This window comes from Schistocerca cancellata, chromosome 5 (genome assembly GCF_023864275.1).
Source record: "Schistocerca cancellata isolate TAMUIC-IGC-003103 chromosome 5, iqSchCanc2.1, whole genome shotgun sequence".
Lineage (NCBI taxonomy): Eukaryota > Metazoa > Arthropoda > Insecta > Orthoptera > Acrididae > Schistocerca > Schistocerca cancellata.
The window spans coordinates 39,665,063-39,687,953 of NC_064630.1; the positions used below are offsets into that span (position 1 = coordinate 39,665,063).

Genomic DNA, 22,891 nt, shown 5'->3' on the forward strand with positions numbered 1-22,891 from the left:
GAAGCTGGCACCACATTTGAAGACACAAGTCGCCTAATTCCACAAATTCCCAGGAGCTCTGACGCCACGAGTGGCTAGCACACTGGACTCGCATTCGGGAGGACGACGGTTCAATCCCGCGTCCGGCCATCCCGATTTAGGTTTCCCGCGATTTCCCTGAATAGCTCCAGGTAAATGCCGGGATGGTTCTTTTGAAAGGGCACGGTCGACTTCCTTCTCCGTCCTTCCCCAATCCGATGAGACCGATGACCTCGTTGTCTGGTCTTCTCCCCCGAACAACGCAAACGCAACGCTCTGACGTCACGTTCAATCACATCCTAGATGTGTTCAATCGGGTTCAAATCTGGAGAGCTTAGGGGCCAACACATCAATTGGAACTCGCCACTGTGTTCCTCGAACCACTCCATCACATTCCTGGCGCATTATTTTGTTGAAAAATGCTACTGACGTCGGAAAACATGATTGTCATGAAAAGGTGTACGTGGTCTGCAACCAATGTGCAGTACTGATTGGCCGTTATGTTCCCTTGCACCAGCTCCATTGGACCCATATGAATGTTCACTAGATGACAATGGAGCTGCTGCCAGCTTCTCTCCGTCCCGCAGTACAGGTGTCAAGGAGCTGTTCCCCTGGAAGACGACAGATTCGCGCGAGGGCGAAAATTTCGGTGTAGGTATTAAAATCCATGGAGAAGAAATAAAAACTTTGAGGTTCGCCGATAACATTGTAATTCTGCCAGAGAAAGCAAAGGACCTGGAAGTGCAGTTGAACAGGATGGACAGTGTCTTGAAAGGAGGATATAAGATGAACATCAACAAAAGCAAAACGAGGATAATGGAATTTAGTCGAATTAAGTCGGGTGATGCTGAGGGAATTAGATTAGGAAATGAGACGCCTAAAGTAGTAAAGGTGTTTTGCTGTTTGGGGAGCAAAATAACTGATGATGGTCGAAGTATGCCGGCACATAAATGATTTTTGCGAACGGTTTCCGCACGACGATACCGATCAATGTTTTTACAAGATTTTTTTTTTAGCTAGAAATGCTTTGTAAGAAAGAAGTCTTTTGTGGAAAAACCAAGGAAGCAATGTGGGCTGTTTAAGAAAATAATAGCGTATCTCTAGAAGCGATCCATTAAGTGTCCACATGGATGAGCCTATATTACTGCCCTCACACGCTTATTTGTCAAGAATCTCAATGAAAACAATTGGTACCTTCTAAGCTGACAGGATATAGCCAACATGGACTTCTTAAAGGTGGACACAGTAGGACAGAAAATGAAACATACGCTACACAACACGCGCCCCTCTTTCAAAGAGATCCCATCAATTTTTGTGGCTCTGCCACGATCTTCATTTCGCACCTAAGAATTCCTATTATCCCCCTAGGCTTATCTTAAGATTTCAAGCGAACTTTGCGCGGGTAGCAGCATAAAAGCGATTTGCGGTTACTTAGATACGATACGTGGTGCTATACGAAACGGACAAAGGATTAAAATACAATTGCAAAGAAAAGGAAAGGCCCTTCTCACTCTTCGTCGAAGTAAATTTCGAAACTGTATCTACTGCTGCTGGTACATCGCTACGACAGGAACAAGGAAAATTGGATTATGCTAATTACAGCACTTATCAACATCTACACCCATTCCCTGCAGATCACTGTGTACTTTCCGTTGCATTACGGTCTCTTACCAGCCCATTCGCACATGTGGCACGGAACGAATGACGTGGGCGCGCTATTACATAACTCGATAACTTGTTATAATAAATATAATAAATATTCCACTACCGCATTTTTATTCTTCATCGTTGTTATACTGGTTTATTTTCATCTCCAGTTTAACCTGTCTGTTTTAAAGGCACAAAACAACCGGTTTCTGACATACCGATTTTCGGTTCTTTCTTGCTATTATTTTAAGTACTAAGTGTAGAAACTGAACAAAGATCGAAAAATTTTAAGACTACCGCACACTTTTGCATTGTACATTTCAAGATACGCGGAAACAAGCTATCAAATAAAATAGGTAGATAAATGAAGACAGTCTGTGCAACGTTCTCTGCTTATCTCGAAAAGTAATGAGGGCTTGATAATATAAGAAAATCACTAGTACCCCTCTAATTTTTAAAACTATGCTCAAAAATCATGTTGCACGGAGGATCATACCACTATTTGATCATTAGGAATAGTCAGTGCTAAAGGGTGAAAACTGGCGATTGGAAAACTCTGTTTTTCGTGGCTTAAGTCGTCCATTTACAAGTGGTACAAGCGTCGTCTAATAGGCCACACCACACACCAGCAGGTACATAACTGTCTCGGCAGTACTGTACCGTTTCTTATGTATTTGTTGCTCGTTGCTGTCCGTGTTGTTACTGAAATACCACTGGCAGCTTTTCTCGTTTTTCAAATAGCCCTACATTTCAAAGCAACGGAAGTTTTACTAATAAGTGTTACTCATTTTTAAGAGAAGTGTTCTTTGGTAACCAAAACTTTTATCGCCACTGCTAAGGTAAAAAAGGAAAATAGTACCTGGTTATTAATAAAAGATAAAAAACTGTTATAACCGAAATCGTACAAATACCGAAAAACACCGGTTATTTAGAACTAAAATATCGATATCGATTTTCACCGGTCGCTTTCTCCCATCCCCATAGCGCACTAGCTGAAAAAGATTCATTTCGCTTGGCCTTTATTTTTGTTTTCTCGGAACATTCCAGAACATTCGAGATTATCTTAAAAATGAGCGTTTAAAGAAATCATTAAATTGCTAGTATTTCGCCGCGCAAAAGTACTTCTTTTTGCGATATACATTGATGCGAAAGAGATGGAAAATATCCTGGCGACCACCACAACGTGATACTGACCGCACCAAACACTCCTTTCTCCACGGCCAGGACCAGAGTCAAAGGCCCGTGATTGGTGCTGGGTGGGTTTGGAGGTATCAGACAAAGAATGTTCAGGGATTCCCAGCTGCGTGACTCACTTCTCGTAATTCCATTGGTGCGACACCCTCTTTCTGGCACTATGTCTTCCAACCCAGCCCCTTCAGCTCCAAACCAGAACCTTCTTCGAGGATGGAAAAACAAGGTGTTTTCTTTTCTCCCAGCAGTCCTCCGATGGGTTTAATGCAGCCCACCACGAACCTCTCTCCTGTGCCAACCTCTTCGTCTCAGAGTAGCACTTGCAACGTACGTCCTCAATTATTTGCTGAATGTATTCCAATATCTGTCTCCCTCTACAGTTTTTACCCTCTTTAGCTCCCTCTAGTACCATGGAAGTTATTCCCTGATATCTTAACATATGTGCTACAATTCTGTCCCTTCTTCTTGTAAGTGTTTTCCATATATACCTTTCCTCTCCAATTCTGCGCAGAACCTCCTCTTTCCTTACCTTGTCAATCCACCTAATTTTTAACATTCGCCTGCAACACCATATCTCAAATGCTTCAACTCTCTTCTGTTCTGGTTTTCCCAAAGTTCACGTTTCACTACCATACGAGGGCTACCAAATTGATATAACCCCCACGGTGCTGCAGGGGTGGGTTGCAGAGTCACAACGGCATGCACGGGTGACCTCACTTACGTTTATATTATAGACTGATGAATGTTTGAATTCCCTTTAGATTGTTCTCCCTGTCATGATTCATATGTGGCACTAGCACTAATGTAACCAACAGCCTTTTTGATGCTGGCAGTGACAAAAAAAAAAAAAAAAAAAAAAAAAAATGCTCTTGGGCACTTCACTATTGGTAGTGATCCATTTTGAACGTACATACTAATAACACAGTGCTTTAATTTTATATTGTCAAGACAGTATTAGCCAACCAAAAGTCTGTCGTTTGTTTGTATACGTGCCAATGTTTTTGTAAGGGGAAAAGGTGACATCGATGAGTTTCTCAGTTTTTATTCCAATGTGAAATACTGAGTTCCCTTACTTGTTATCTGAAGAAAGTGTCCATTTTTAAAGCCATAACAACAATCAAATGAATGTGTGTTATTTTGTTCCCCATATTGAGTAAAGAGTTTAACAAAAGCAGATGCTTCACTTGCGCCTGTATCAGAAATTAAGAACGAAGATTACAAAAGATTATTGTCCTATGCTGAGTGACATACGTGTGGAGGTAGTCTAGATTTGTGACAGTAAGCCTGCAGATGATGTGTGCTGTACGTACTTGTTGGTAGTATGAGTAGGGTGGTGACACACCCACACACACAGAGAAAAACACAGTGATTCATAAATCTTTATAGAGAATTGCCCATTCCCTAAATTTAACAGCTCATATTCAACAGTTTTCTGTGTGGGAATAACTATCCCATTAATAGATGTGTAGTGCCCCCTCGCTCCTCATAGTTTCCATATTTGACGTACAACATAAAATATGTGCAAGATAATATATTAGGTACCAAAATACTCTCCAAAGATTTGTCTAATATGTAGTTAGAACTTTGGGTTTACCGTGAAGTTTTAGTTATTTATAATGAAAAGTACTTAAAATACCGAGTTAATGTAGGGCTCGATCCACACTGCAACCATTATTTCATCTTCACGTTAGTCGGCTTTGCCAATTAATGACCAAATTAGAACATTCCGACCTAACCTAGACCTTGAGCGGTGCTGTAAGTCAGTCTGTGTCCACAACCAGGATACTGTCTAGGCACTGTCACACTTGAACCCATTCTTCCATCATAATGAAGGTTTGACACTAAAAATAAATAAAAGAATGAAAGAAGTCTGTGTGTATGCCTTTTGATGCTTAGATGCTGTGCAGTTATTTTTATTATTATTATCATCTTAATCATGAACAGCTCTTATAATTTATAAAAAACAGCCACATGTGGCTGGTAGCTGTTTTTTATAAATTATAAACCTTAGTACAACAGCCACGTTTCTCAACATGTCGACTTTCGACAAAATAGCGATGAACAGCTCTAATTAATGCTGGGCCGTAACAAATTTAAGTGCATTTGTTATAGTCAGTGTTGTACAATAAATGCTTATTACTATCAGTTTCAATAATGTAATTCTCAAATATTACAATTTACTTAACGTTTCTCATGTTGTAACGGTTACATGTATCTATAAATACCTTTTGGAAAAAAGATGTCAAATAACGCATTTTTCACTCGAAAAGAAAATTGCACAAAAATTGTATCATTAGTAACATTCAGTGGGACAATATTGTTTGTCAGATAATTCAATGACAGCAGAGTAGACAAATGCAGATTCCTCCTGTGTTATAAAACTTTCTTGTTTTACTGAACAGTTTTAACAGTCAGGAGGTTTGTTTACCACTTTAATTATTAAACTGACGAATAAAATGTACTGCCTAGAGTCACTATTATTATTTGGGACCCAAAAAACCTGTTTCAAGTTTTACTCCCTCATCTTGAGCTGCACTGTCTTGTGATGTTGAATTTTAACTTATTTCTGTGCAGTGTTACAACACACAATTTAAAATCCAACACTTTTCTAATGTACAAAACTGCCCACCCAAAGAATAGAGAATGAAATCCTTGAAATGGGTTATGGAGGCAATAAATAATAACAGCGACTGTATGCAGCACATTTTATTTCCCAATCAATTATGTGGTAGTTGCAGCCTTACCTAAAGTACAACAAGGTTATTATCAATTACTAAATTGTCTGTGTTTCCTTCTTTTACAGTGCAAGGAATGGTGATGCAGTCTTCGCCACAACTTACGTAAGTGTACCTGTGATTACAGACAGATATTTTAGTGACTGACATATTAGAGGTGTTTTAATATATCAAACATATGTTGCATGCAGACATTTTATAAATTTCAAGGAACTAAAAGTATTACTGTAGACCTACATATCAATTCATCTCAGTAGCTTGGAGGTGGTTCCAGTTGAGGAAGCAAAGCACTAAAGTACTCAAGACATATTTTGGACATTTTCACAAGCTGCGACATTGTCGCGAATAAAACAGTGACCCGTATATACAATAAGTTTCCTTTAATTTACGCCTATGGTCACAAATTTTTTGTTAACAGATTACCGGTTTCGGTCTATAATGACCATCATCAGATCTGCAGCAAAAATGGGAAAAAACATAAATACACTCACAGATTGTCTACAGCTTAAAAACAATAGATACAAATGCATATATTTGTCAGTAGTACTTTTCACTATGGTCTATTTATTGTTTTTAAGCTGTAGACAAACTGCGAGTGTATTTATGTTTCTCCCATTTTTGCAGCGGATCTGATGATGGTCATTATAGACCGACACCGGTAATCTGTTAACAAAAAGTTTGTGACCATAGATGTAAATTAAAGGAAACTTATATTTCTGACAGTATGACTCGAGCCGTAAAGCAGACATCTTGAGACACGTTTTCTCAGCTGTCTCTAAATCACGCCAAACAAATTTTGAGATAATACATTCACCAGGGCTAATTTACAGACAGAGCAGGCTTTAAATCTTCAGCAGTATCTTAGAAAAACTCTTATTCACTCCCCCCCCCTCCATCTGAGGGTCATGTTAGCTTGTGTCAGCTTCATTTCTTCTCAAATGTTCAAATGTGTGTGAATTTCTAAGGAATCAAACTGTTGTGGTCATCGGTCCCTAAATTGACACACTACTTAAACTAACTTAAGCTAACTTATATGCTAAGAACAACACACACACCTATGCCTGAGGGAGGACTCGAACCTCCGGCGGGAGGGGCCACGCAATCTGTGACACGGCACCTATAACCGCGCGGTCACCCCTTGCGGCATCATTTCTTCTCATCTTTTTCCTTGTGCAACATTCTTTCAGTTTTATTTATTTGTTTCTTTAACATAATAATTTTTGTTAAAATAGCTTGTATGGAAAATAAAGTTAATTTGAAAAAAAAGGGAAGTGTTTCGTGTGTGTGACAATTAGTTTGCAAACAATATAATCTAGAAAGTAATTAAAATGTCTGCAATTTATTTAACATTCATAACTTGACCAGCATAGAACTATATATTAGGGACTTGCATGGTTCTTGTTGCTGTTGTGAGCTCAACAGAGAAATATACAAGTTGTTATTTATTTACAGGTTCGGCAACAGGCCAGGAGATGTCTCACCCCCAGTCTTCGAACAGATTTTCCGAAATGCCCGCTTTGCACAGGGTGGTAATGCCCTCTTTGAGGGTAAAGTCCGGGGTAATCCTAAGCCTGTTGTTTCATGGACAAGGAAAGGCGCTCCCCTTCTTGGTAAATTGCTTCATTTGGCCATTAAAAACGCATGCATTTATTTACTTCATATTCCGGTATAAAAAGTAGTTTCTGTATAAAAAAACTTGTATCTGTTTACGATGAGAAAAATATAAGCAGTAATATAACAGAAGCGGTTGGAGCCTTGTAATGTAAAATTCCATGTTTACTGTCAGTCAAAGAGTTCTGTTTAAAAATGAGAAAAAAAATATGCGTTCAATATTTTATACCAATAGCAATGTAATATTTTTTGTTACTTTCAGTTTGTTTAATTCATCATTTGTATGTTACAGAATCAAACAAATATAAAATGAAATATGATGAACAGACTGGAAATGTTTCATTGCTCATCAATGCAATAGGACCAGGAGATGAAGGGGAGTACACATGCACTGCACGAAATCAGTACGGTGAAGCTATCTGTTCAGTTTACATACAACCTGAAGGTACAATACACATTTCAGTTCTTATTAATGCTTTTGTGAAGTGATTTTCAGAATTTATTTTGTGTTGTATGTACATGTAAAAGAGTCAAATTATGATGCTACTGCTTGTACAGGTCAGGGGCAGATCATACAGCAGCCTCCAGGTGGCTACCAGAGAGAGTTTACTCAGACAATTGAAACCTCTGAACAGCGAACAACACAGCAGCGATTTCAGAAACAGACAACAGGAAAAATTTCATATGCTAATGGACACATTGTAGAAGAGGTACAAACTGATTTAATATTTATTTGTTCTCATTACTGACATGATATTCTAAAATGACTTCATTTAACACAGAGGTGCAGTAGGTGATAATTCACCTGAACAGTGAGATAGGGTTTGATCAAGTGGAAAAATATGAGTGCTTACACTGTTGTGAGAAAAACAATTTCTCCCTCACAGTAATTTGCACATCAGTCACTGAAATTCGGGTTTTGTTTTGCAACGTGACTAGTCTAAATATGTTTTCCTATCTAGTTCATGTGATAAGAACTTTTTTGCTTTCAGTTAATCATATCCTTTGAAAATGTGTGCAAGAAATATGATAAATATGTATTTACTCTTGCAGTATTGGTTTTATCAATGATAAGGTAATTACACTGTTGGAAAAAAATTGCAACACCTAGAAGGAGCTGTGCGACATTAAAGAAAGTTGGTAGATGTGTTTCTACATCTGAAAGGTGATGTCTGTTGAAATTTGACGCCATTCACATAGTGTGGCACGAGTGGTACCACTATTAGGATGCAAATCAGATTTGCTTTAAATACACACTTTAACGGTTGTGAACACTAGTTACCTTTGAGACTGGATGTGGTGAGTTGATGTAGTCAAGAATACCTTTAAAGTGACAAAGACGTCTTTATCAACACAGCACTGAGTTTTAATGTGGTCGAGAAGCTGGATGTGGCTTCTGTAATATTGCAGAAAGACTTTGATGGAATGTAAACACTGTAAATGGTTGCTGGCAGTGGTGGTCATGAGAATGTATGCATGCAAGAAGACCATGTTCCAGATGACCGTGTGACAGTAATGTGTATAGTGTATGGCTCAGGTGCATTGTACTGCATCTGCAGCAGCAGTTTGAGTAGCTGTTGGCACCACAGCGACATAACAAACTGTAAATCGGTTACTTCAGGGACAGCTCCAAGACAGACACCATGTAGTACACATTTGCAACTTCGTAGTGTCTAGTGAGAGATTATTGGAGGGTAGGGTGGAGGCCTGTTGCATTTTCTGATGAAAGCCCATTTTGCCTCAGTGACAGCAACAGTCATGTGTTGGTTACAAGGAGGCCAATTGAGGATCTGCAACCAATATGTCTGTATGCTAGACCCACTGGTCCTACAGCAGGAGTTATGGTCTGGGGTGCAATTTCGTATGACAGCAGGAGCACTCTTCGTGGTTATCCTGCACACAACACTCACCCACGTACCACTGTTGTAACCCAACGTGCTCTACAAAGTGTGGACATGTTGGCTTGGCTCGGTCAATCACCAGATCTGTCTCCAGTCGAGCACATATGGAGCGTCATTGGATGACAACTCCAGTGGCATCCACAAACAGCATTAATCATCCCTATATTGACTGGCCAAGTACAACAGGTATGGAACTCCATACCAAATACTGATATCCTTCACCTATACAACACAATGCATGCGCATTTGCATGCTTGCACTCAACATTCTTGCAGTTACACCCGTTATTAATGTGCCAACACTTCACATTTGCAATGGCTTATCTCGCGCTTACATTAACCTGTGATGTTGCAATATATGAAGATGGTATCTGTTATTTTGGACATGTCCAAAAGAACAGATACCATCTTCATATAATTCAGGCTAACTGGCCATTGACCTTCTTCTGTGCGGATGCACACGCATTGCCCAAACTCTTACAGGACTCGGTCAGATTGTCTGCTGCGAGTAATGCATGTAATTGGCAGGGGCACTACGAGTGTAGTGTGTGGACATTAAGTTGAGAATGTGGGTCTCATGGGGAGCGTGCAAGGGATAAGTATCTGCAGTTGCACTATCCTCTGTGCCCTCGGCAGCTCAGATGGATAGAGCGTCTGCTGTGTAACAGGAGGTCCCGGTTTTGAGTCCCGATCGGGGCACACATTTTCAACTGTCCCCGTTGATGTATATCAATGCCTGTTGGCAGCTTAGGGTCTTGATTTAATTATCATTTCATTCTAGAGAGCTGCACGGTCACCGTTGGTATCTGTTCTTTCGGACATGTCCAAAAGAACAGATACCATCTTCATATAGTTAAGGCTAACCGGCCATCGACCTTCTTCTGTGTGGATGCACTGGCATTGCCCAGACTTGTACGGGACTCGGTCACATTGTGTGCTGTGAGTAATGAGTGTAATGGGCAGGGGCACTACAAATGTAGTGTGTGGACACTAAGTTGAGAATGTGGATCTCATGGGGAGGGTGAAAGGGATAAGTCCCTGCAGTCGCACTATCCTCTGTGTCCTCGATGGCTCAGAAGGATAGAGCGTCTGCCATGTAAGCAGGAGATCCCGGGTTCGAGTCCCGATTGGGGCACACATTTTCAACTGTCCCCGTTGATGTATATCAATGTCTGTCAGCAGCTTAGGGTCTTGATTTAATTATCATTTCATGCAATGTTGCAATGTTAACCACTTAAATATGTTACCTAGACAAATTACATTAATTATTATGTTATGTTGTGGTTTTTTCCATTAGTGCACTTGCAATAAGGATATGCGTTTCCAACCAGATAAAAAATGAAATAGCAAGTACCAGACCAAATGCTTTAGTTAAAGTCACAGTTTCATGTTTGTCTTTCATAATTTCTCCTACAATAAAGGAGACCACCCACCAAATAGCAGAAGCACACACAAAAGAGAAGGAAAACTTGCTAGGTTTTGGAGTAAACACTGTAGTAGAGTTCGAGTGCACGCGCGCACACACACACACACACACACACACACACACACACACACACACACACAAGCAAGCACCCACGCAACTTTGCACCAAAGTTTGTGCTTGTGTGTGTGTGTGTGTGTGTGTGTGTGTGTGTGTGTGTGTTTGTGTATTTACACTCTAGCTCAACAAAGGATTTATTCTGAAAGCTAGCAAGTTTTCTTTCTCTTTTGTGTGTCCCTGTCGACATCTCAGTGCTTGTGCTATTCTTTGAGTGGTCTCCTTTACTACTAAATTATTTGCCTTGTACTGCAACTTTCCTAAATATTTTTGGTTTTCTCTTGTCCCTTTTATTTTGTTATAAATAGGCATATTACTGTCTTGATTCTCCTTTACCAGTTTCAAAATAAATAAATAAATCCGTAAATAAATAAGTAAATATGTGAACACAGTTTTCAAGCTTGTGGCATTGTGAAAGATGTGGTAACATGACTTATAAAACAAAATAATTCTACTTTTAATTTTTGTGCTGCGGTAGTATTGTTAATTGTGTATGATGCAGAGGAACTGTAATACACATGGACTGTGATGTATATGGTACGCATTATATAATCAGCAATGTACTGAAGACATCTTTTGTGGGAATCAGAAAATTCCATTTGATTTCTTTTGTAAGAATTATTTGAAGTACTAGACAGTAGAGGAAGCTTTAAGTTCAGGGCAGTCAACGATACGTAACTAGGTTATGTGTTACTTATGACAACTTTCTTGACAGTTAATTACTTTCAAGAGGGAAAATTCGAGTACTGCCAATAGACACATTTAAAAATAAAACAATGTATCTTTCACAGTACTGGAATTTCACATTCTGAAGGTAAATACTGGGCAGCCATGCTATCTCTTTGTAATTTTATTGTTCGTCAAGTGAAAAAATGTAAATTATTGTTCTTTATATGCATAACAATAACTTAGAAAATCTGCACTCATTCATAGGATTTTAAAGTGGACACATTTGAGTACCGGCTTCTCCGTGAAGTTGAGTTTCGTGAATCAATAACACGGCGCTTTGTTGGAGAAGTTGACAGAGAGATCAGTACAGTTATTGATCGATCACTGGGACCTGTTGCACCTCCACAAATAGCACAGAAACCACGAAATTCCAAACTCCAGGAAGGTACCACAGCTACATTCCAGGCTAAAGTTCCAGCCAACCCACGTCCAAGGGTAAGGATTCTTATTCATTCATGTAATAATGAGTATACATGGACCCATAAAGAACAAAATTTTTCAGTACAAACTACATCCAAATTTAGTCATACAATCTTTTACTTAACTGATTGCATGAAACAGATGTGAATGAGAGCTGAAAAACATGCTGCATTTTGAGATCAGGAATTTTCTCACCTGGCCTAAAAAACAAAAGGGAAATAATCCCTCCATCCCGTCCCTCATAGGGACATTACTAACTAATGCTTAAATAGTGAAATCCCTTTTTGCTCTTTTGTTGATTCAAAGTGTTTCTCAACTTTTGTTTTTGTGTATAAAATTATGGACTTATAATCTGGCGAAGGAGCTACTTAGTAAGACAGAGATTTTTCCATTATTGCATGGTTGAATAAAATGCAGATAAGGAATGCAAGCCTTGTTAAGATTTGTCAGGCAGTAATCGGTTCAGTGTTACAGAATTTTAATGTATTATTCTTCTGGAGTTTTTTCTTTGGCTGGAGAAAAATGGTTGTGTGATTGGTAGATTTACATTTTATGACTGGAAAAAAATGAAAGACGCATTTGTCTGTGTTGGTGAATTTTAATTACAGTCTATTTAAACATTTCAGATTACATGGTTTAAGAATGGACAGCGCATCACTCATTCCCAGAAGTATGAAAGTAGTTACTCAAACCAACAAGCTGTTCTTAAGATTAACTCTCTCCAGTCTGAAGATTCTGGACATTATACTCTCCTGGCGGAGAATCCTCAAGGTACTGCTGATGTAAAAAATACATAACACAAACTCAGTGCTGATTGTGTGGCCTTACAGAAATTCAATTTGGTTACCATCTTTCAAGTTCCTGATCTTAAATTATAACTTTACTTCTTTCTTCCAGGATGTGTTGTATCATCTGCTTACTTAGCTGTTGAATCGTCTGCGACTCAAGATGGACTTGATCAGAGGTTTGTAGTAATGTTATGCCAGTTTTACATATAGCAGAACATAAAGTAAAACTTGTACACAGTTGAAAAGTTCTGCGAAATTTTACATTATATCTAATTTTCTAATTATCAGAAGGGACATTGCACTATCATTTTGGAAACAGAGTTTTTGTACTTAGCCCAGCATATGAAATTGTTTTCCATCTTACCACATGCAGCCTTAAATCTCTGGTAACAGTATGTTTCACAGTAGTGAAAAATGAAAAACAATTGAATTAATATTCCTCCAGAGTTAACTGAGAATTTATCTTAATGTATTATTATCAGACTAGATGTGTATCTCATCCTAATGGCTCCTAAGTAGGATCAGTGATTTTGTTGACTTTTGTAGTAGTGTTTAATATGAAAAATCAGCTGACATTTTAAGAAGATTCGTTTGGATACACTGAAAATATTTACTAAAATTTATTAAATATGTAGGAAGTGTTGTATCAAACTTAGTCTTTAAATATAGCCACATAAAAATTTTTGTTCTTTGTTTTAGGGGAAGAGTTCCTCATACAGAACCTTCTGAGGGCACAGAGGCAGGGAAGGCTCTTGCACCTAACTTTGTGCGGGTTTGTAATGATCGTGATGTTACTGAGGGTAAAATGACACGTTTCGATTGCCGAGTGACTGGCCGACCTTACCCAGAAGTGGCGTGGTTCATCAATGGGCAACAAGTCAGTGATGATGCAACCCATAAGGTGTTGGTCAATGAATCAGGCAACCATGCTCTCATGATAACAAATGTGAGCATTTCAGATGCTGGAGTAATTACCTGTGTAGCCCGCAACAAGGCTGGAGAGACTTCCTTCCAGGTTGGTACCATCAATCTTTTAATTATTTCCAATATTTTGTGTTCAGTGCATACGTACATATATCATGTACATTTATATCAACAACTACATATTCAATTTTGTTCCAGTGCAATTTAAATGTAATAGAGAAAGAACAAGTTGTAGCCCCAAAATTTGTGGAACGATTCAGCACAGTACATGTGAAGGAGGGGGAGCCAGTGGTATTGAAAGCCCGAGCTGTTGGCACTCCCATCCCTCGCATTTCATGGCAAAAGGTAAGATACAATTCTCAAAGCAGTGACTGTTCATTTCTAAATTAAAAAAGTGTTTATTAAAATTTTTTCAAGTAAAGAACTATGACAATGTGTAATGCTACTGAAAAAATGTCTGAAGGACAATGACACAACAAACTAAGGTCATAGAATGGAATACATACAGTGACCAAAATTCTAAATAGGAAAAAGTGATAGAGAACCAGTAATGTCAGTTTAAATGTGAGGCACTGGATGGAGAGTTAGTAGGGAAAGAAAGGTCGGACAAAAGTGAAGATTGGTAGTTGTCGATGGAAGACAGGAGAGGAGAAGTGGGGGGAAGAGGATAAAATAACAACATTTATTCTTATAATTAATTTGTGCGAAACCCTCCATCATACTCCCATCCCTCCCACACACACATGCAAGGGAGGGTAAAAAAAATTTAGTAACTATGATTCCAAAACTTCCTAGCAGATTAAAATGATGTACTGGACTGAGAGAAAAACCTGAATTATTACTTTTGATGGGTATTGCTCTTACTGACTGACTTATCCAGGCATGTCTCACGATCCACCCACACAGCTTTACTTCCACCAGTACCTCTCTGGTACCTTCCAAACTTCACAGAAGCTGTAGTACATATCTTGTGAAACTAGCACTTTGCTGGAAGAGGAGGAAAGGATGTAGCAGAGGAATCACTTAAGTGCAACCCAAGTGATACTTTCCAGAATGAATCTTTCATTCTGCAGCAGAGTGTGCAATATATTGCAACTTCCTGGTAGATTAAAACTGTGTACCGAACTGGTACCTGAACTCGGAACCTCCTTTTGTGGGTAATGCTCTTACTGACTCAGCTATTCAGGTATGTTTCACCACCGCCTACCCTCACTGCTTTACTTTCACCAGTGCCTCACTGCAGCTGTGCCTAAACCACTTATTCACAACATCATTTCTTCCAGGAGTGCTATTCCCACAAGTTATGCGAGAGAACCTCTGTGGAGTTTGGAAAGTAGGAAACAAGTATTGACGGAAACAAAGCTATGAGGATGTGTCATGAATTGTGCCTCAGTAGCTCTGTCAGTTTGAGGATGTACCAACAAAAGACAAGGTTATGAGTATGTGTCCCAGTCTAGCACAAAGCTTTATCTGCCAAGAAGTATCACCACAGTGCACATTCTGAAGCAGAGTAAAATATTAATTATGGAAAGAATGACTATATTCAAAAGAAGAATAATCACATCATTTCTTTTTGGAATCCATGTGCTTTCAAATAAATTTATGTACTCTTTATCAGACACCTGGGCACAATGATAATGTTTTATGTTTCTCATTTTACATTTTGTTCCTCAAGTTTTGCCACAATCTGACTGACATAAGAGATTATTTGATAGGACACATCCTGAGCCATCAAGGAATAGACAGTTTGATAATGAAGGGAAAGAGAAGTGTGGGAGTGATTGGAGGGGGTAGAATTGTAGAGGGAGACCTAGCCGTGAATACAGTAAGTAGGCCCAGATGGACGGAGTTTGCAGTAATTATTCAGTGACCAAGAGGGTTGCACAGGATAGAGATTACCGAGGATACTTGCATCATCCCATTCTTCAGGCTGAAGACTGTAACAACAACTGAAGCATCATCTGTGAATGTATCCAAATGTAAAAATGTAACCGATCTTTCTTTATAATTGTTTTTACAATTTTTCTTTCTGTCAAAAGTAATTACTTGTCACTGTCATAGAAATGACTGATAACTCTTTTATCAACACCCATGTATTTTATGTACTGCAGTATTAATTCAGGATATCCTGCAGGGTCAGCATTAATCATTCAGTTCAGACAAGGTAAATCTTCACTAACAGTTACTTGTAGAAGATAAAACGTGACTAAGAGCATTTAAAAAATTCAGCAAAAATTAATTTGTACAGGATGGGGTCCCCCTGGCGCCGGGACCTGATGTAAACATCCACACAGACGGTGGAGCCTCGACACTGGACATCCCGCGAGCCAAGGCGTCGGATGCGGCCTGGTACCAGTGCACCGCTCAGAACGTCGCAGGCTCCACCGCCACACGTGCTCGTCTCTTTGTCGAGACACCTAAGGGCGCCACACCTCCTCCCCGTCGTCTTAATTTACCACGACCGACGAAGGTCATTGAACCTGAGTAAGTATTACTGAATGATTCCTTCACATAAAGCCCAATCATAAAACACAGTTATAACTATGGAAGAAGTATTTTACAGTATTTATAGAAAAAATACGACAAAATTTAGTGAAAAGATGCAAAATCAATATTAGATTTTTTTTAAAATTCTGCGTCTACATCCCATTCCATTCTTTTACAGTGTTGTATGCTTCTTTTGTTTAGTTCATCTCGACGGCTCAGTGATAAAAGTGACGGACTACAGATTCAAAGATATTGGGTTTGATTCCAATTCAGTTGTATAACTTTTATCTGTCACTCGTGACTTCTTTCATCTCTGGCAATGTTCGTTAATGTGAAAAATGCTGAGGTGCACTGTGGTTTGGAGTCCACAATGAAGTGTAGGTCCCCTAAGACTGGCTGGATAAGTCCGTTCAAAGGTTGGATGGAGGCAAAGGCAGCCACTTCCAATAAGACCATTTGTAGCAAAGCTGTGTAGTGTTCAAACCATCATTTGGGTTGATGACAGATCTACCATATTAATTCATTTTTTGTGGAATTCGTTAATTCCCACATATGTCATCTATCAGTCGAGACACATTTTTTTGAGTGTGTCAGAAGTCATGGTTTCTTATTTATTTTCCCTCTGGTTGTTGGTGGACTACACTCAGTTTCTTATAATTTGTTAGTCTGTTTCTCTTTATTTATGAGTGTTATTGTAACTCTTACTACAGCTTTAGTATTTACTTCTGTTTACATCCGCATGAATTTATTTTATTGTTAAGAAATAGCTCTGAGCACTATGGGACTTAACATCTGAGGTCATCAGTCCCCTAGAACTTAGAACTACTTAAACCTAACTAACCTAAAAACATCACACACATCTATGCCCGAGGCAGGATTCGAACCTGCGACCGTAGCGGTTGGGCGGTTCTAGACTGAAGCGCCTAGAACCGCTCGGCCACACCGGCCGGGTATTCTTAAGATGTGGCACCCACATACAGGAGGAATGTGGTTTGATCCTTTGCCAAGACATTCTCATTTGTCATCTTTCAAAACAGTAAAGAGCAGCAGTCAGTTATCGTTTCAGTTCTAGCTTTATTAGAGGAGATCCAGATTTTGACTAGTAACTAGACATTATTGATGCTTAAAATACAAGAAGTACATAGGCAGAGCATAGTATACAAAAATTACAACTCATGACATCTCCATATATTACATACCAGTATTTCAGAGTTGTTATATGTGCCCCAATATGTCTACGCCTGTTGTTTAGGCTCTTGTTACTATTCATTAAAGACTAAAGACTCTTTGCAGAGAACACACCAGTTGGCTGTGTGGCACCCTCTATATTAACTACATAATACATAACCTTCAAAGTAAAGCAGTTTTGTTATCTAATAAAATTTAAAATTTACATAAGAATAAAATAAAATAAAATAAAATACAAGTAAAATTATTGATGTTGCTGTACTGACTTAGTACCACATTTAACAGTTAACAATAGAAGATATAAAAAATTGCAGATTCATTCTTGTGCGCTAATTATTTTGTTAATGTTTAAAAATGTAGGTAAAATCAGTTCCATAAAATTTACAAACCTCTGGGAGGCACATGATGTATGGCTGTGGCTATTGGAATTGATTTGCATATTTTTTTTCTTTTATACTTTTTTTAACTGTCACAACAAGGTATATAGCTTCTATTACTTACTGAATGGTTCATAGATGGTGCCAAACATCACCAAGATAGATCATTGGTGTGATTTGCCAGTCTGTAATGGATGTAGAGAGTACTGATCTCTGTGCTATTTCATACAGATTTTTAATTATAAGTAAAATGAAATAAGATACTGAATTGCTGTTATTAACAATGTACCTGCATCTAAATCAATATAACGTGGAAAGGGTTACGTAGGTTCAATATTATAACCATCATACTTGTACACTATTATGTCAGTGGCTGCTACATATTGGCAAGAAGTCAAGACATATTTTGTACCCCCTTGGTCACATTTTTCACTGCCTCCAGTTTACAAATAATTCATTCAAGGCTGCCATGGAGAGACTGAATATGGTTGTTCATTTACTTACAACAAAAAGCATAGGTTTCTGGGTAAGGGTGAGAAGGGCAGTTGCTCAACCTTCTAGAAGAGATGGAGGTCTTTTGCTATCAGAAGAGTGTTAGCAGCAACCTGATTAATGATTGGGTCACTATGAAAAATGCTTATTTTTGGGAATTATTTGAAACCTGATTACATGGAAGCTGTGAAACATGTGACTCAGGGGATACAAAATAGTTCCTGATTTCTTGCTGATATGTAGTGGCCGTTGATATGATACTGTATGAATATGATAGCTATAATGTTGAACCTACATAACTTTTTCCATGTTATATTGATTTAGATGCTTATACATTGTTAATAGCAGCAATTCAGTATCTTTTTTATTGTACTTATAATTAAAAATCTGTATGAAATAGCACAGAGATCAATACTTTCTACATCCATTACAGATTGGCAAATCACACCAATGATCTATCTTGGTGATATTTGGCACCATCTATGAACTATTCAATAAGTGATAGAAGCTAAATACCTCATTGTGACAATTAACAAAAGTATAAAAGAAAAAAATATGCAAATCAATTCCAATGACCACAGCCATATATCATGTGCCTCCTAGCTGTTTGTAAATTTTGTGGAACTGATTTTACCTGTGCTGTTAAAGATTAAGAAAATAATTAGCTCAGAAGAGTGAATCTGGCATTTTTTAAATATCTTCTTATGTTAACTGTTAAATGTGACAGTAAGACAGTACAGCAACATCAATAATTTTACTTGTATTTTATTTTATTTTATTCTTATGCAAATTTTAATTATAGCACATAACTGCCTTACTTTGAAGGTTATGTATTATGTAGTTAATATAGGGGGTGCCACAAAGCCAACTGATGTGTTCTCTGCAAAGCCTACCTTCATTATACAATAGTCTTTAATGAATAGTAACAAGAGCTTAAACAACAGGTGTAGACGTATTGGGGCACGTATACAACTCTGAAATACTAGTATTTAATTCAATGTACAAGGAGTATAGGTTATGTTATGAGTTGTTATTTCTGTATACTATGCTCTGACTATGTACTTATTGTACTTTTAGCATTGATAATGGCTAGTTACTGGCCAAAATCTGGATCTCCTCTAATAAAGCTAGAACTGAAATGATGAATGCTGTTCTTTACGATTTTGAATGTTATATCACAGATGTGGAGTGCATTCCACTTTCCTAATGGAAGATGATCTGATGTTGATTCTTAGTTATGTTTTTGTAGTTTCTCAAAATAATTTCAGACAATTGCTAGTATCTATCCTCAACAAGACCAAAGGCAATATTGTCCCCTGCCCTGTCATCTAATCTAACATCATTCATTATTTGTCATTCAAACTACACTCACTCTTTATTTTATTGCTGTCACAATCTGCATGCTGAGCAGCCTGATAAAAAATTTAAGATATGCAATCATTATTTGTATTTGGGCGTTGTAAAATTGTGTCATTGTCGACAGGCCACATGCATTTAACACATTTATCCTTTTACTGCAAAAATCAAGTTTTGTGTTTTTTCCTGAATGTAATGTAATTTTTCCATTTGGACCACATATGTATATATACCTTGTTGAAATATCATTATAGGTTTTATTATTGAATGCCATACATTTCTTTCTGAAAAAAAAAATATATGTGTTGGATTTCATAATAAAAATCTTTGTGGTTGCAGACCAGAGCCAGGGCCTGAGGTAATCTATTTACGCCATGTGGAGCGTGCGAAGCCTCACATGCCTTTGCCAGAAGAAGAGCGTATCTACCCACCACCACAATTTATTATTCCACTGAACAATGCTCATCAGGTTGAGGGAGGACGTGTACATTTTGAGGCTCGCATTGAGCCTGTTGGTGACCCAAGCATGAAAGTTGAGTGGTTTGTGAATGGCAGACCTCTGGCTGCAAGTGAGTATACCAGCTTCATGATAACTTTTACTTAATCTTATGACTTTCTTTGTAGAACTTGGAACCAGAATAAAATTATTTTAAAAATAGGTTAATGACACTATAAATGGAGTTCAACAATTATTATAGTCAGCTGTACTCATATAACAATTTTTAAAGCCGAGGATATTTCTCTCTTGGAGTAAGGAGATGGAGGAAGATATAGGAAATATGTGAACAAAAAAGTGAAAAAACTGGACTTAGGGATCTGAAGGAGGTAAATATACAATGAATTTATAATGCAGGAATTGTGATATTTCCTGCAACAAATAGACAGAAAGAATAGTAATCCAGTAGAAATACATACATCAAAAAAAGTTTTGCTTCACCTCCGTTCCGAGAGTTCCGGAACCTGTACAGAAAATTGGAGTAGAGATCAACATAAACATCATTGCCGCCATTTTTATTGCTCATGAAAGCCACACATTGCATGTTGAACCACCATACACCTTCATAGGTGGTGGTCCAGATTGCTATACACACCGGTACCTCTAATACCCAGTAGCATGTCCTCTTGCAGTGATGCTTGCCTGTATTCATCGTGGCATACTATCCACAAGTTCATCAAGGCATTGTTGGTCCAGATTGTCCCTCTCCTCACCAGCGATTTAACGTAGACCCCTCAGAGTGGTTGGTGAGTCATGTTGTCCATAAACAGCCCTTATCAAGCTATTCCAGGCATGTTCAATATGATTCATGTCTGGACAACATGCTGGCCACTCTAGTCAAGCGATCTCATTACCCTGAAGGAAGTTGGGGGGTTGGGTTTTTTGGGGAAAGAGACCAAACAGCGAGGTCATTGGTCTCATCGGATTAGGGAAGGACGTCGGCCGTGCCCTTTCAAAGGAACCATCCCGGCATTTGCCTGGAGCGATTTAGGAAAATCACGGAGAAATCTAAATCAGGATGGCCGGACACGGGATTGAACCGTTGTCCTCCCGAATCCTGAAGGAAGTCATTCACGAGATGTGCACGATGGGGGTGCGAAGTATCATCCATGAAGATGAATGCCTTGCTGATATGGTTGCACTATTGGTCGGAGGATGGAATTCACATATCGTACAGCCATTACAGTGCCTTCCATGACCACCAGCAGCTTACATCGGCTCCATATAATGCCACCCCAAAACAGCAGGGAACCTCCACCTTGCTGCATTCACTGGACAGTGTGTCTAAGGGGTTCAGCCTGACTGCGTTGCCTCCAAACACGTCCTCGATGATTGTCTGGTTGAAGGCATATGCAACACTCATCGGTGAAGATAATGAGATTCCAATTGTGAATGGTCCATTTGGCATGTTGTTGGGCCCATCTGTGCTGCACTGCATGGTGTTGTGGTTGCAAAAATGGACCTGTCCATGGACGTCGGGAGTGAACTTGCATGTCATGGAGCCTATTGCACATGACATCTTGTGGCTGCACGGAAAGCAGTATTCAACATTGTGGCATTGCTGTCAAGGTTCCTCTGAGCAATAATCTGTAGGTAGCAGTCATCCTCTGCAGTAGTAGCCTTTGGGCGGCCTGAGCGAGGCATGTCATCAACAGTTTCTGTCTCTCTGTATCTCCTCCATGCCTGAACAACATTGCTTTCATTCACTCCAAGACGCCTGGACACTTTCTTTGTTGAGAGCCCTTCTTGGCACAAAGTAACAGTGCGGATGTGATAGAACTGCGGTATTGACCGTCTAAGCATGGTTGAACTACAGACAAAACGAGCCGTGTGCCTCCTTCCTGGTGGAATGACTGGAAGTGATCGTCTGTTGGACCCCCTCCATCTTATAGGTGCTGCTCATGCATGGTTGTTTACATCTTTGGGGGAGGGGGGGGGTTAGTGACATCTCTCAACAATCAAAGGGACTGTGCCTGTGATTACAATATCTGTCTTCAGGAGTTCTGGGAACCAGGGTGATGCAAAACGTTTCTTGATGTGTGTAAATGACACTGGTCGAATGCTAGAATATGCGAAACCCACAAATGCAGTTACTGGCAAGGATAATTTTTATATTTATTTATATTTATACTTATGATATTCTTGACATTGCTCAGTCTAGGCCCTATGAATCTTCTAGTGTGACTTATTGCTTCCCTTATCTCAGCATATTTTTTTGATACTACATTGACTTTTCTTTTTACAATCTTTCCCATTTTTTTCTGCATTTTTCTTAGTCATTTCCTCCAGTCTTCTATAAAAGGAATGTTTGGTTTCAAAAGCCTAAGTACATCGTAATTTTTCTATGGAATTCCTCTGCATTGTGATGAACAATTTCTTGAAGTATGACCATTCTGCCTGCATAACTATTACATCATTCATTATTTATTATTACATCACAGAATTATATATTTTGAATGATTGAAAACAATTCTCACATATAGATAACCATACATGTTATGTTTGATTTTAGGTTCTCGTGCTACAGCTACATTTCAGTTTGGTTTCATCGCACTTGACCTGATAAGCATTCAGCTGGAGGACAGTGGAGAATATGTTTGCCGTGTGTCAAGCAATTCGGGATCAGTTGAATCTCATGGTCTGCTGAGTGTAACAGGTGGGTCTGGGACAAAATACTTAGCAGGTTTTGACAAATAAGTGAAGCTTTTTTCACAATATCTCATCTGAATTACTGCATACATGGTAATATGAACATAAGACCGTAATTATCTGTAATTGTTTAAAACTGACTGACCGAGCATGAAAGATAATGAAAGAGAAAACTGCCTAACCACATCCGGTACTGATGCCAACTTCGAGCAGTTTGTGGTCTGTTTCTGAATAACCTGTAAGTAACCATTGATGAAATGGAAAACTATGTGCGTGTTAGTCATGGTTCTGCATATGTAATTGTGCATAACAGGCTCAGTTTTTGTGAAGTGTACATAAGATG

The 22,891-nt window shown here is 38.7% G+C and overlaps 1 protein-coding gene across 1 annotated transcript in view; it reads left to right on the forward strand.

The window, feature by feature from the left end:
• Positions 1 to 22,891, forward strand: part of LOC126188355 (titin) — a 516,411-nt gene that overhangs the window by 66,091 nt on the left and 427,429 nt on the right. Inside the window, exons 2-13 of the mRNA XM_049929953.1 lie at positions 5,660 to 5,696; positions 7,044 to 7,201; positions 7,495 to 7,647; positions 7,761 to 7,912; positions 11,576 to 11,806; positions 12,418 to 12,562; positions 12,689 to 12,755; positions 13,279 to 13,594; positions 13,702 to 13,848; positions 15,752 to 15,987; positions 19,743 to 19,972; positions 22,412 to 22,555. Of these exons, the coding sequence (XP_049785910.1) occupies positions 5,660 to 5,696; positions 7,044 to 7,201; positions 7,495 to 7,647; positions 7,761 to 7,912; positions 11,576 to 11,806; positions 12,418 to 12,562; positions 12,689 to 12,755; positions 13,279 to 13,594; positions 13,702 to 13,848; positions 15,752 to 15,987; positions 19,743 to 19,972; positions 22,412 to 22,555 (2,016 nt within the window). The remainder of the gene's footprint in view (positions 1 to 5,659; positions 5,697 to 7,043; positions 7,202 to 7,494; positions 7,648 to 7,760; positions 7,913 to 11,575; positions 11,807 to 12,417; positions 12,563 to 12,688; positions 12,756 to 13,278; positions 13,595 to 13,701; positions 13,849 to 15,751; positions 15,988 to 19,742; positions 19,973 to 22,411; positions 22,556 to 22,891) is intronic.